The 12,487-nt window shown below is 41.7% G+C and overlaps 1 protein-coding gene across 1 annotated transcript in view; it reads left to right on the plus strand.

Annotated features, from left to right (window-relative positions):
• The window catches only part of LOC144782767 (cholesterol 24-hydroxylase-like), a 356,051-nt gene that overhangs the window by 259,325 nt on the left and 84,239 nt on the right, over positions 1-12,487 (plus strand). The window contains exon 10 of the mRNA XM_078662068.1: positions 10,025-10,097. Coding sequence (XP_078518194.1) covers positions 10,025-10,097 — 73 coding nt within the window. The remainder of the gene's footprint in view (positions 1-10,024; positions 10,098-12,487) is intronic.

Consider the following 12,487-nt stretch of genomic DNA (forward strand, 5'->3'; position numbering starts at 1 on the left):
AATGTTAGGGCCAGCGGTGCAGTTAGTCACACATGTGCCCTCGTTTGTCAGGGGGTGTCTGGCATGCCAGATATTGTGCAAGTCCTGGTCAGTCAGGAGGGACTGCAAAAAGACAGCAGCTCAAGAATGCGTCCTCCAATTACATTGGGATTTATCTGTGTGGGGATCAAGGATCACATTAAAGTTGCCCCCTAGATCACTGTTGAGTGACTAACGCCACTATTGTGCACCAAACTGTCTTAAAGAAATCTAGGGAGTCAACATCAGGGCCAAATATGCTGGAAATGGTGACTTCATATCTAAGAGTATGCCCTGCAGGAGTATGTACCAGCCCTCCGTCTCACAGGTCAAACTAAGGGGTTGCCACTGCAGCATTCTATGAAAGAGGATGGCCAATCCCTGCGCATAAGCCAAGTAAGTGGATACATAGGCCTCTCCCACCCATCCCACTCATAGTAGCACGTGATCCGGTGCTCTCTGTTAGGTGGAGCTCCTATAATACTGCTGCCTACGCCAACATTGTGTGTCCAGAGGGACAATTCAGGACATGAATGTAACCTTTCTCATTGCTGTTCAGGGAATGCTACACCTGAGGGGTCAGGCTCACGAAGGGCATCGACCCAAGAAGCTGCAGTCGGAAGATCAAAACATGGTCCATAAGTACGGGGGCAGATACATGCGCTATGCAGATTATCATGGGAACTGCTCTAAATCAAAAGTCTTAATAACCCCCCAATCTGAACAACCCCAGCCAGGTAAAGAGCAATCCCACCCCCAAAACAGCAAAGTCAAACACCAATTGGGAGTCATCCTGTGGGCGACACCGTGAGGAAGGTAATTTCCCTATCCAATAAAGGGGACAGGTGACCTGGAGTTGGTGGATAAATAACTGAGCAAAGTCTATTTCAATTATGGTTGCAAGGGGACAGTTTAGGTCATTCTCAGCCTTTGAGCTTGAGTTTTCCAGTTTGCTGTCATGTTTCTGGCAGAATTCTATGACCAGTTGAGGATCCGTGAAGAAGTGGGCCTTCCCGTGAAGAACGATTCCGAGCTTAGCCGGGGGGAGTATGGTAGATCTGTCTTCATCAGCAGGTTCTTGGCGGACAGAAGCTCCCTTTGATTTTCTGACCAGCCGCAGTGAAGCCAGGATAGATGGATAGTTTGTTACCTTGGTACTGAACCTCCCTCTTTTTTGCTTGTAAGGCACAGGATAGTATCTATATGCCTGTAATGCAGCAATCGAGCAATAATCCAGCAATTGAGAAATAATGGGGCGGGCATGGGTTCCATTTTAGGTAGACATTCATTGTTCGCTGCTGCCACATCCTCCAAACTGGACATTTGTTAATCGAACTTGGACTGTTGATTGTCATATTTGTCAAGATGATTGGTCATGCGATCCAGCCTATTGGTGAGTGTGTCAATCTTGGAGTCAGTAGTTTTGAGGCTGCTGTGGACATTAGCAAGGATTTCTTTGATAGTAATTTGCTCAACTCGATCACTGTACCCCCCATCCCCATCAGACGGCTGCTCCCCCACCGTGTACCTCAGGCAGCTTTGAGTGGGGTCCCTTGTTGTCAAACTTTTGTTTGGTTTGGTGTTTATCCACTTTCCCCATAGTTGTGGCGTGGGGTCTGTACCACCTGAAGATTTGGAATTCCAGTTGCAGTGTCTCTAAGTGCCTAGATGGTCCAGTTGTGCAGGACCAGCCATGGCTCCCCTCTCTCCAGAACCCCGGGCAGTAGAGGTGGGCTGGTAGAGCAAGTGGTGCTCCCACCGCCAGCCAATCCTAAGGGCAGCCCAAGGCTCTCTTCATCTTGGCCACAGCACATCAGGTTTGGTCTCTGCTGGAACAGTTGGGAGGTCCAAATGCCCCCACCGCTCAGGTGCAGAGATGCCTGGCCTCCCCAGTCCGATCAGACCTGTGCCTCTGGGTCGCCCATCAGTCATTACTTCTCTGTGGATGCCAGCTCCTCAGGCCTCAAAGTATCTCACTGGGAACTTTGTCTTTCAGATGGATAGGTCCTGCAGTGCGGGGGTCAGGTGGCAGCCCAATGGCATAGAAATGAACGGATAATGCGGCAGGCCCGGCTTTCTGGTGCCCCCTGTTTGCATTCTACTTAGCGTGTGAAGTAAGCAATTTGCATGTACTCATATTGAAGTATCTTCTCTATCTTCCTCAACATTGAAAAATGTAATGATTTGCTTCTAGAGGCATTTTGTGCTTCTTTGAAAATGTTAGTAATACCAATTACTTTGTTTTGTAGTAAACAGCCGGTATATCCCACATGTCAATATAGAGACACAAAATACATTGAGATAATACTTTTAAATGCATACTTAAGACACTGCAACTTTTTATTAGATTTTCAGCAATTTGTTGATCTTCAGGAGAGGGATATTAACAATGTTCAGTCAGCATACACAGGAGAAAATGCAATAGTAGGAGATGAATGGAATGTTAAAATCAAAAGCTCTTGTTTGGGTACAGGAGACTGTATCGATCTTAAAAAAGATTGAACCATCCTACATGCTAAGCTAAACCTACAAACTCATAGTACAAACGGTGCTGTTTTAGCTTGGTGAATCTCATTTGTTTTTTTAAATGGATGGATTAAAGATGATTTCTCTGCATGCCTTACTTGTATTCAAGGTGTTTTTGATCCTCTCATTTACTTTTCTGTGATTATTGATTGTTTTACTTTTTGCCATAACTTCAGAGTTTTTGACCATGAAGATAGTACGCGTTTACCCATAGAGTTTAGCATGGAAATTGCTGAAGCAGGGGCTGCTAAAACACCCACATCTGAGGATAATGTATGTACAATAAGGAAATCTCTGATACATTTTGCATTGATCTACCACAAAACGTCCTCTCCCTTCCCAGGGTTGCCGCTACAGGGCTTCAGTGTTTCCTAGTATCTTTGAGAGTTTACTAGTTATTGCTTCTTGCAGTTCTCTCTGGGGATATCAACTTTTCTACCCTCTTCTTTTTTTTTTCTTCTGTTTTTTAGTACGTTGGAACATATCACCTTGTCTCTATTTATACACGTGTAAAAGAATATAGAGCTGACCCTGTTTCATACAGATTTATTTCTGTGCTAGATGTGTGGGGAAAGAGCTTTTAAAATAAATTCTCCTTTTTCGAAGACCAAATGACAGTGAACTGTTACCCTGGGAACAAGATGGTTTAATATTTGGCCCTCGCACTCAATATCATGGATTTGCATCATGGTACCATGCCCGTACATCCACCCTAGCTGGAAAGCGGAAACGTTCTAGATATTTTGTGGACTTACAGGCAGCTTTTGATACAGTAGATGTAAACTGAGTATGGTACAACTGCATCTTTTTTTGTTAAAGCAACTTAATGACTCAACATGGACTTGTGTCCAGTTAAATAATTTGGACAACATGTTGGTACTAATCCCTGTAGAGAATGGTCTCAAACAGGTGTGTGTGCTGTCTCAATAGTTTTTTCATAATTTATCTCCTCCCCAGCACTTTAGTTAATATATGTAGTTGTTGCACAAAACTTGGTCTAAACCAATAACAGTATTAGTGTATGCTGATGGCCTTGTGGTCCTAGACAGGACTAAAATAGGTCTACAACGTCAGTTTGGTATCGTATTCCCGTAATGGTGTGCTAAGAAGTTGAAAATCAACAGACATAAAACTCAAACTCTCACTTAAGGACACTTGAAAACCCAAGGGGCATTGTACCTAGACACTGAATTATTTGGGAGTCACTTTTACTATATCACTTACACAGAAGTTGCAAAGGGAAGCAACTTCAAGTACAGTGTTAATGAATTTTTGAGGCCTGTTAGGTTTTGATCTATTATGGTAGGGATGCTAGGTGAATGCATTTTTATGGGCATACACTGCAAAAATAGCTCCTGCAATGCTGTATTGCCAACCTATATCTGCATTAGATCCACCTCAGAAGTGTGAAAGATTGAATAGATAGATAAAAAAGGGTATTTTGGCTCTATATATGTGCCATAGTACAAGCTTTAACTGTTGAGTTAGAGCTGCAATCACCTAAAGTTAAAGCTGGCACACAACCCATTCTTTTTTATGAACTAGACTAGAGGTGGTACGAACTCAGTTAGGGATGACTCTTCTTTTGAAATCTGAAGAAGTTGGATGTTTAGCGGTCGGCTTAGGACCGCGAGGCTGCCCTGCCGCATACGAAGCGGATCTGCAGCGCCTCTGAACCGTGAGCATTGTGATTACAGAGTGCCCAGTTCGGCGGACAGATAAAAGGTGAACTTTCTGTTGTTGGGACACTAAGCCACCCACTGGGTGTAATAGCTGCAATATTTCCTGAGACTTTGATGGCACCAACTATGGTTATATTTTCGGTGTTACTACCATTACCCGAATGCTTTGCACCACTAAGCGGAGTAATATAAAGTGCATAGGTGCAAACAAGTGAAGCCATTTTGAACCTCGGGAGCCCGCCAGTGAACAAGGGTGAACAATTACCTGAAACGCGTATGGCAGGAAGGGTTAAGATGATAGACTGCTGGTGAAATGATGCAGGATTACTTCACAGTCTGTTGAATAAATGGATAAGTGTAAACACTCTGTGTGGGCGCCTCAATTACTGGAGCAAATTTCTGTTGGATATATATATATATATATATATATATATATATATATATATATATATATATATATATTACATTTGTTTAACACCAATGCTTTTCACTCTGTTAAAGCAGCAGTGCACTTTTTATGTGTTCTGTATTTCTGTATGATGCTCAGGAGGCAAATTCATTAGCTCTGTATTTGAAGAATTTGACTATTTATAATTATTGCTGTTGTTGTTGGTATTGTTAATAATAAGGATGATATAATTGCATAATATAAGTATATATATAGAGATATAGATATAAATATATATATGCATATAGATATGTAGGTGCTATATAGTAATATATAATAATAGTAGTAATATTGTTGATGCATTTCATAGGAAACCTGAAGTGTACATCTTGGTGCAGAACTGAGAAGAAATATTGATTAACTTCATGCTGTATTTGTTTAACCGCAACCAGTAGCAGGGAAGGGCTACTACTACAGTCACACATTCTGGTTAAAGCCCAGTAGTTGTTCTGCCGTCAGACATGTGTTTCTAAAAGCATGGACCTAAACACTGAGTGATAGATAACATTGCAATTGTTCAAACCTTAAAAAAATGTATGTATTAATAAAATTGCAAATCCTCTTTTGCACCTTTATTGACTTCTCAACTGCATTTGGTAAAGGGACAGGTCAATTTTATGTAAGTAATTACTTACACTTGGTATCCCCACAAACCTACTAAGTCTGCTTATTGCCCTCCATTCTTTTACATAGTGTGGAATTTTGATGGGAGTGAACAAGGGCCTAACACCAAAAATACAGGAAGAGAATGGAAGTTTGTTGGACCCTCTTCTTTGCTCTTTACATCTTTATGATCTTCCTGTCCAATTTGTTAATATCAAGAACTTTCCGACATGTGTTGCATGTTATGATTTACATGTGTTAGTGTATGGAGAGGATGTGGTTTTGTTTGATCTTATCCCAGTAGGTTTATAACATGATTTCAAAGCTTTGAATATGTATGCCAAGAAAAACTTTAAAAAAAAAATTAACATCTCTCAAATTAAAGTAATGGCTTTTACAGGAAGAAAACACTGTTGCCCCATTTGTTGAAATTTAGGCGGAATGGCACCAAGATGCTAAATTCTTACACATATCTTGGTAAAGCATTCTCTCAAAGTCTAGACAATAAACCACAGTTCTTGCACATAGGGAATAAGGCTTTAGGACAAGCTGGTGTTTTACATAGGTTTTATAAATCCTATGGAAGGAGACATTTCAAATATTTTATAAACAATATACAGAGCAAAAATGCCTCAGATTCTCACATATGCACTTGAGAATGCACTTATTAGTAAATGGTATTTTACAATCAAAATGAAGGAAACATCCTCTGTAAATTAGCTACGGTAAGTCAAATAGTCCCTGTCCAGGCACTGTGGTTAGAATTTGCACTCTGCAGGGTCTTGTGCTAAAGCAATGGCAAGTGTAGTCCATTGGGCCTATAGCTTACCACATGAAGTAGAAGGCACTCACTGTGATATATTGATACAATAAGGCCCACATGCATCAAGCATTTTTGCAGTCGCAAACGGTGCGATTCCTTAAAATCGGCCGTTTGCGAATGCAAAAGTGCTTTTTGGGATGCATGAAGCAATTTTAGAATTCGTAACATGTGTGCGAATTCTAAAATTGCGGGTGCTTTTAAGAAGTCGCAGATGTGCGATTTCTTAAAAGCAATGCATAATTTTTTTAAAAAGTGAAAATTCGCAAATAGGGTGCCAAATTTACCGAGTGATTGAACCACTCGGTAAATTTGGAAAAAGTGTGTAAAATGTTGAAAATGTTTTTTTTGCAACATTCATGTTACGGACACACATGTCCTCAGGACATGTGTGTGTGCAACATGATGCGAAAAATACATTTCAGGGGTGCATGGGGGGGTCCATGAAATTTTCTAAGTGCCACTCGCAATTTCCATTGACTCCTATGGGCCTTTTGGCCCATAGGAATCAATGGGAATTGCGAAAATTAAGTTAAGAAATCGGTATTTCTTTGGGATTCGGTAAAAATTGCGATTTTTACCGAATCCCACAAGAATACCGAAAATATTGATGCATATCATTTTGCATTTCTTAATTTGCGATTCCTTATTTTTCGCAAATTAAGAAATGCAAAAAGACACAATGATGCATGTGGGCCTAAATCTCTTGCAACTCTCAAGAAAGATTACACTTTTATTGAAAACCTTAAATTGGTTCTCAGAAAAATTGGAATGCAAGATAGAGCACTTGCATTCATGGACCCCTGCGTAAATGTAATGTTTCCTAAAAACATCCATTCCAAGATGAAGCCATTCTTGTGACATCAGTCATTGTCATTGAAATTAAACCTATACAAATCATTCCCAGATATTATAGATGATAAGAAACCTCAGAAATAGAAATATGTATCCCTTACTTTAGATATTGTGTTAGGTGGGCAACACCATCACGCAAGTTGGGATGTTACTATGCAAGGCTGGTCTGATTCTAAATATGAGACAAGCTTGTATGAACAGTGTCACGGAAGGATCTAGATTTAAGACATATACTTTACGCCTGCCGTGCAGTTTCAACTATTTTTTTCCTTTATATTTAACATTTTGTATAACAAGAACTGATGACCTGAATAATACTGTCTCCTACAAATGAATACGTATGTTACAATGTTTTTCGATTTCTCAAGTCTTTTTTTAAACTGTTCAAACAATTTATGCATGTGTAGTAACAGAATCATGTCACAGTTGGGAACTTAATCAATAAAATATCTGTTTTATCTCTGAATTGACTCATCTATCGGGTGCAATCAGGATGGGGGACAATCGAGAGATCCGGACAAGTAGAGCTGCCTACAGGAAGGAATTAAAGCAGGCGAAAAGAGATTGGGAGGATCAAAAGTGGCGTGAGCTACTCAAAGCTGTAAGATCGAATAACCAGAAAGGATTCTGGCAGATTGTTAGCAGTTGCACCAGGAACTCTCTCTCTCTCCCGCGGGGTCCTCAATACATTTGTCTGGATGAGTTGCCAATTTAAGCAGGGCTGGACTGGCCATAGCGGGCATTTGGCATTTGCCTGGGAGGCTGGAATGGTGAAGGCCAGTTTTGGAGAAGTGGGGGCCTTTTTGTTACTGGGGACTGGTTTTGCAGCAATGCTGTAATATTGACCCTCAGTAACAAAAGGAGCAGTGTTGGAGGCCGGTTGTGTTTAGCAGTAGTGCTAAAAGTTCCTGGGCTGTTCTATGCTGATGACACCCTCCTCTTAGCCAAAAACGGGATGGGCTTGCAAAATCTGGTGAACAGCTTTGGTTAATTTTGTAAGGACTTTTGTCTGGAAGTTAACGCCGCCAAGACCAAGTTGATTGTACACCAAAAGGGAGAGGCTGCGAGGTGCGGTTTCTCTGAACTGTGTGGTATTGGAGATAGTAACCAAGATTGATTATTTGGGGATTAGATTGGCGGCCATTAAATCCCTTCCCCCCCAGATAACCAAGAGTTCCCAAATAATAAGCCACAGAGCAGGTGCCATTATTAGAATGGCAAGAAAGGTTCAGTGGTCCCCAATAAATCCAGCGGTTGAAGTTTATAAAATGCAGGCAAGGGGTGCAGCCCTGTATGGGCCATAACTTTGGTATCAGTGTAACCTGAGCATTAAAGAGAACAACTTTCTCAGAGCCATTACAGGGTTGGGTAAAGGGACTCCTCTGCTTCCCCTAACTTTGGATCTGGGAATACATTCAGTTGCCGAACTTGCAGGACTGAGACCGTTGGTATATTGGGTCTGTGTATGGATGACAAGAGAACTCCATCACTATAGGTCTGGCCTTAGCGATGTAATGTTATGTAAAAAAGCAACCCAGCGGCTCCAAGTGGCTAAAGAATTTGGGAGAGGCACGGATTAAGCTAGGACTAACAGGATTTTGGGATGATCCAGGGTCCATCCCCACCAATGATGCTGTATTTGTAAATTAGAAATATTGGGAAATGGCCAGCCTACGACCAGTTATTGGACAGTAGTAGAGACACACTGACTAATCATTTTTTAATGTATAAAGATGTCCCCAAAGCTGAGGAGTTCTTCGACTACATAAGACTTACATTAGCATGTATGGTACCCTTCCTATAGCTGGTTTTATCAACAGCTCGGCCCCTAATGCGATGGCACAAGTTCTGTACGATTATTGATTAAAAAAAGGGGAACGTCTGCTTTTCTTTTGCCCCAAATACACAGTGCCTAGAAGAAGGTAGATCACTCCCCTATGCAAAAGCCTGACAATCCTAATTAGGGCTAAAGCCCTCACGATTTTCAAGACTAAGTCCACCTCAGTGGTAGTGGTACACGCAGCATAGGCTATTAGAGGTAATGAACCCTTGAAACTTTAATCATTTTTGTCTAAGATTTCTTTAATTGTTGCTGCTAACATTTGCATAGTTTTACTGGTTTTAATGTTTTAATGATTTTTTTTCTTCTTCTTTGTAATAACCCACATGCTATCTTCAATTATGTACTATGTAAATGTATTCAATCATTTAAATTGTGCAATTGTATTCTTTTTTAATGGATGTGTGATGATTAAATATTTTTATTTCGATCTTTTAATAAACTTTGAAACTTTGACTCAGTTTGCAGTGGTAGTGCACAACATTTTTCACTATAAAATGTTGATCATCAGACCAGCTAGGCAGTTCTGGCTCCTCTGCTAAGGCTGAGAAGCATCTCCCCACTGCTCTTTGAGCAATGCAAAAATTAAAATGATAGTAACATGACGTTATTATCATTTTATTCTTTAGTGCGGACTTCGAGGCAGGTTAGGGCGGGCGGGGCTGAGCTGGCTAGAGCAGTGGGAGGAGTGGTTTTCACTCTCTAAGGGCACATGACGGTTTGGCTGGCCCTCTTGGGCTGGCCAAACAGTTATGGCACTTTGCATGTTCTCCACTACGCTGTAATGCACAGCCTAGGTGGAGAACATGCACAGCCTCCCAGCCCTTGTCTGAGTGCCGAACCAAGGTGCTCAGACCATTACGGGTATGCTGTCATGGTGACAGCAGCGTCGGGATAGGCTGGGAGGGTCTGGTACTCTGGGTGCTTCCGTTCCGTGCTGCCAGTGCAGAGAGAAGAAGATGGAGGAGAGGCAGCGGTGACGTTCACAGGTAAGTTTCTCTTCTTTTTTTTTCAGCCCGACTACCTCATCCTGAGGCAGCCACCACTGCAGCTAGGTGTTAGGTTTTGGACTAGTAAATTTACCATAAATTGGGAATAACTGGGAAAATGGGCTGCAGATCCATTTTTATGATCCAGCTTGCTATTTTGCCTAATCGATACCTGTTATGAATGCACGCTAATGAGCCAAGGTGGGACCATCTATTTATTTCATTCTATGCTTTATATTCTAGGTCATGAGACAACAGCTAACCAGCTATCATTCCTAATCCTTGAATTGACCCGTCATCCAGACATTTTGAAAAAGTAAGTATAGAACACCGCTTATTCCTTCTGTATATGCCTTACAGCTTAATAGAGTGGTGGATGGATATGTGAAAGTCAGAGAACTGTTTCCATTTATTGAAAGATGACAAGTATCCATAATGCTTCATTGCTGTTCATTATAAATCTGGGTTAGAGTCTGGATGCGAAATTTTTTGCATTATCCATTATCCACACTTTACTTTATAAAGCGTGGATTTACACACGAAAGAGGAACATTGTACATTGCTCCCAATTACGTAGTTTAGCGGAAGAAATGACATGTGTGATGTGATTTTGTCACATTGGAGCAACAGTGAAACCAAATAGCAGTATGGTAAAGTCCTGAGCCAGTACAACCAGCAAAACATTGCTGCTAACTGTGTTCTACTACATAAGGATAGGTGGATAATAATAACACCAACATGTCTTATTATTTCTTGCACATTACCACAATGTTACTACAGATAAAGGTGTCTGCTTAACAATTCAGTTCTGTGTTCTAAATGAGCACCTTAGTATTTGACTTTATCTGCTGGCTAGTTAGCGTGTGGTTGAGAACTTATTGCGGGATGTGATAAGGTTTGCACTCAAGGATTCTTAGTACCGTAGTCTCAGAAAGTATGAAAGTGTCACCACCTTAGGAGCTACTACCTGTTCATCTGTGTTGCACACCCCTACCTCAGCTACTACTGTCTTCATCAAGCTGGACTACTAAAACAGTTTCCTCCAAAAAGGCTTTCAGCTCACCTCTTTCTAACTGCTTGAAAAATTCATGAATCTTTTATACCGAAGCCAGTTCAACCTTGTCAGATCAACCTCTGTTTCCTCCTACAAGCCGTTAGGCTTGTTAGGTAGCACAGGTCCCTATAAAGTACATTTAGTTGCCCTCCCCACAAACCTTCTCCACATCCTCAAGATTTAGGTTCTTTCCTTCTTGGCACACCACCACATTTTTTTCCACTTGACCTAAGATCAGCCACTTCCTTGAAGATCTTAAAAATAATAGTCTGCGAGATCCACCTCCTTCAACCGAACCTATCTGCTCTTCTCACCCAACTCCCCTGTCAGTGTTATTCACATATAATAGATCCTGAGCAATCCCTTCATTTTGAAGTATAATAAATAATTTTCCTGCTGTAATTAGCTTGTAATGACTTATGCACCTCCCAAACTATTTCCTCCATTTACCTTACACAGCAAATTTCAGTATATTAGCCAAAACATATCAACCGATATTATCTCCGAATTACTCAAACCATGAAGAGATACAAATTTCTTTATTCTCTTAATTTTTAGCTGCTGGGGTTGCTAGGAATGTGTTGCCTCAGCTTCTAACTTCTAATTTGTCTGGCGTGTGTTACAGTGCATACAGATGTTGTTGTTTATTTTAGCCACGATCCTGGCAGTGTTCTATTGATGTTCTATTGGTGTTCGTGGTTTACATTGGATTTCTTCACAGACACAAATGTAATATTCCTTGACTACAGTACCTCTAAAATTGGGGCTGCAGAGACAGGTCTGTGTCAGGCTGGCAACCAAAGATTTTAACTTTGTCTAGATCTTAAATAAGGTGTTGTATACAGTTTAGGAAGTATTTAGAGCTTGGTGGATGGAATAGTCTCTCAACATATGGCAGATAACCCAGGGTGGTGTGGAGTGGAAAAACGATGGATTTGGGCCCAGATCTTTGGACTGGGGTGAATGTGTGACATTGATCCACATTCTGTCCATCATTGTTGTGTTTGCAGGTACCGCTCTAAGTGTACTGGGGATGCTCAGACGTGAGTCCCAGGCACTCCACACCACTGGAATCAAGCTAGCCGGGCTGATGAGAGGTGTTACCTCGAAACCGGGCCGGTCCTCGGATGCTTGTTTCCGTTCTGGGAAGGACATGGCTTTTGTAGTTCGGACTGGACTGTTCCCATGGGGCACAGGGTCAGCGCTGATTTGCATATCGCCATTGTCTAACCCAGGGTGGTGTGGAGCGGAAAAACGATGGATTTGGGCCCAGATCTTTGGACTGGGGTGAATGTGTGACATTGATCCACATTCTGTCCATCATTGTTGTGTTTGCAGGTACCGCTCTAAGTGTACTGGGGATGCTCAGACGTGAGTCCCAGGCACTCCACACCACTGGAATCAAGCTAGCCGGGCTGATGAGAGGTGTTACCTCGAAACCGGGCCGGTCCTCGGATGCTTGTTTCCGTTCTGGGAAGGACATGGCTTTTGTAGTTCGGACTGGACTGTTCCCATGGGGCACAGGGTCAGCGCTGATTTGCATATCGCCATTGTCTAACCCAGGGTGGTGTGGAGTGGAAAAACGATGGATTTGGGCCCAGATCTTTGGACTGGGGTGAATGTGTGACATTGATCCACATTCTGTCCATCAT

Source organism: Lissotriton helveticus, chromosome 9, assembly GCF_964261635.1.
Source record: "Lissotriton helveticus chromosome 9, aLisHel1.1, whole genome shotgun sequence".
NCBI lineage: Eukaryota > Metazoa > Chordata > Amphibia > Caudata > Salamandridae > Lissotriton > Lissotriton helveticus.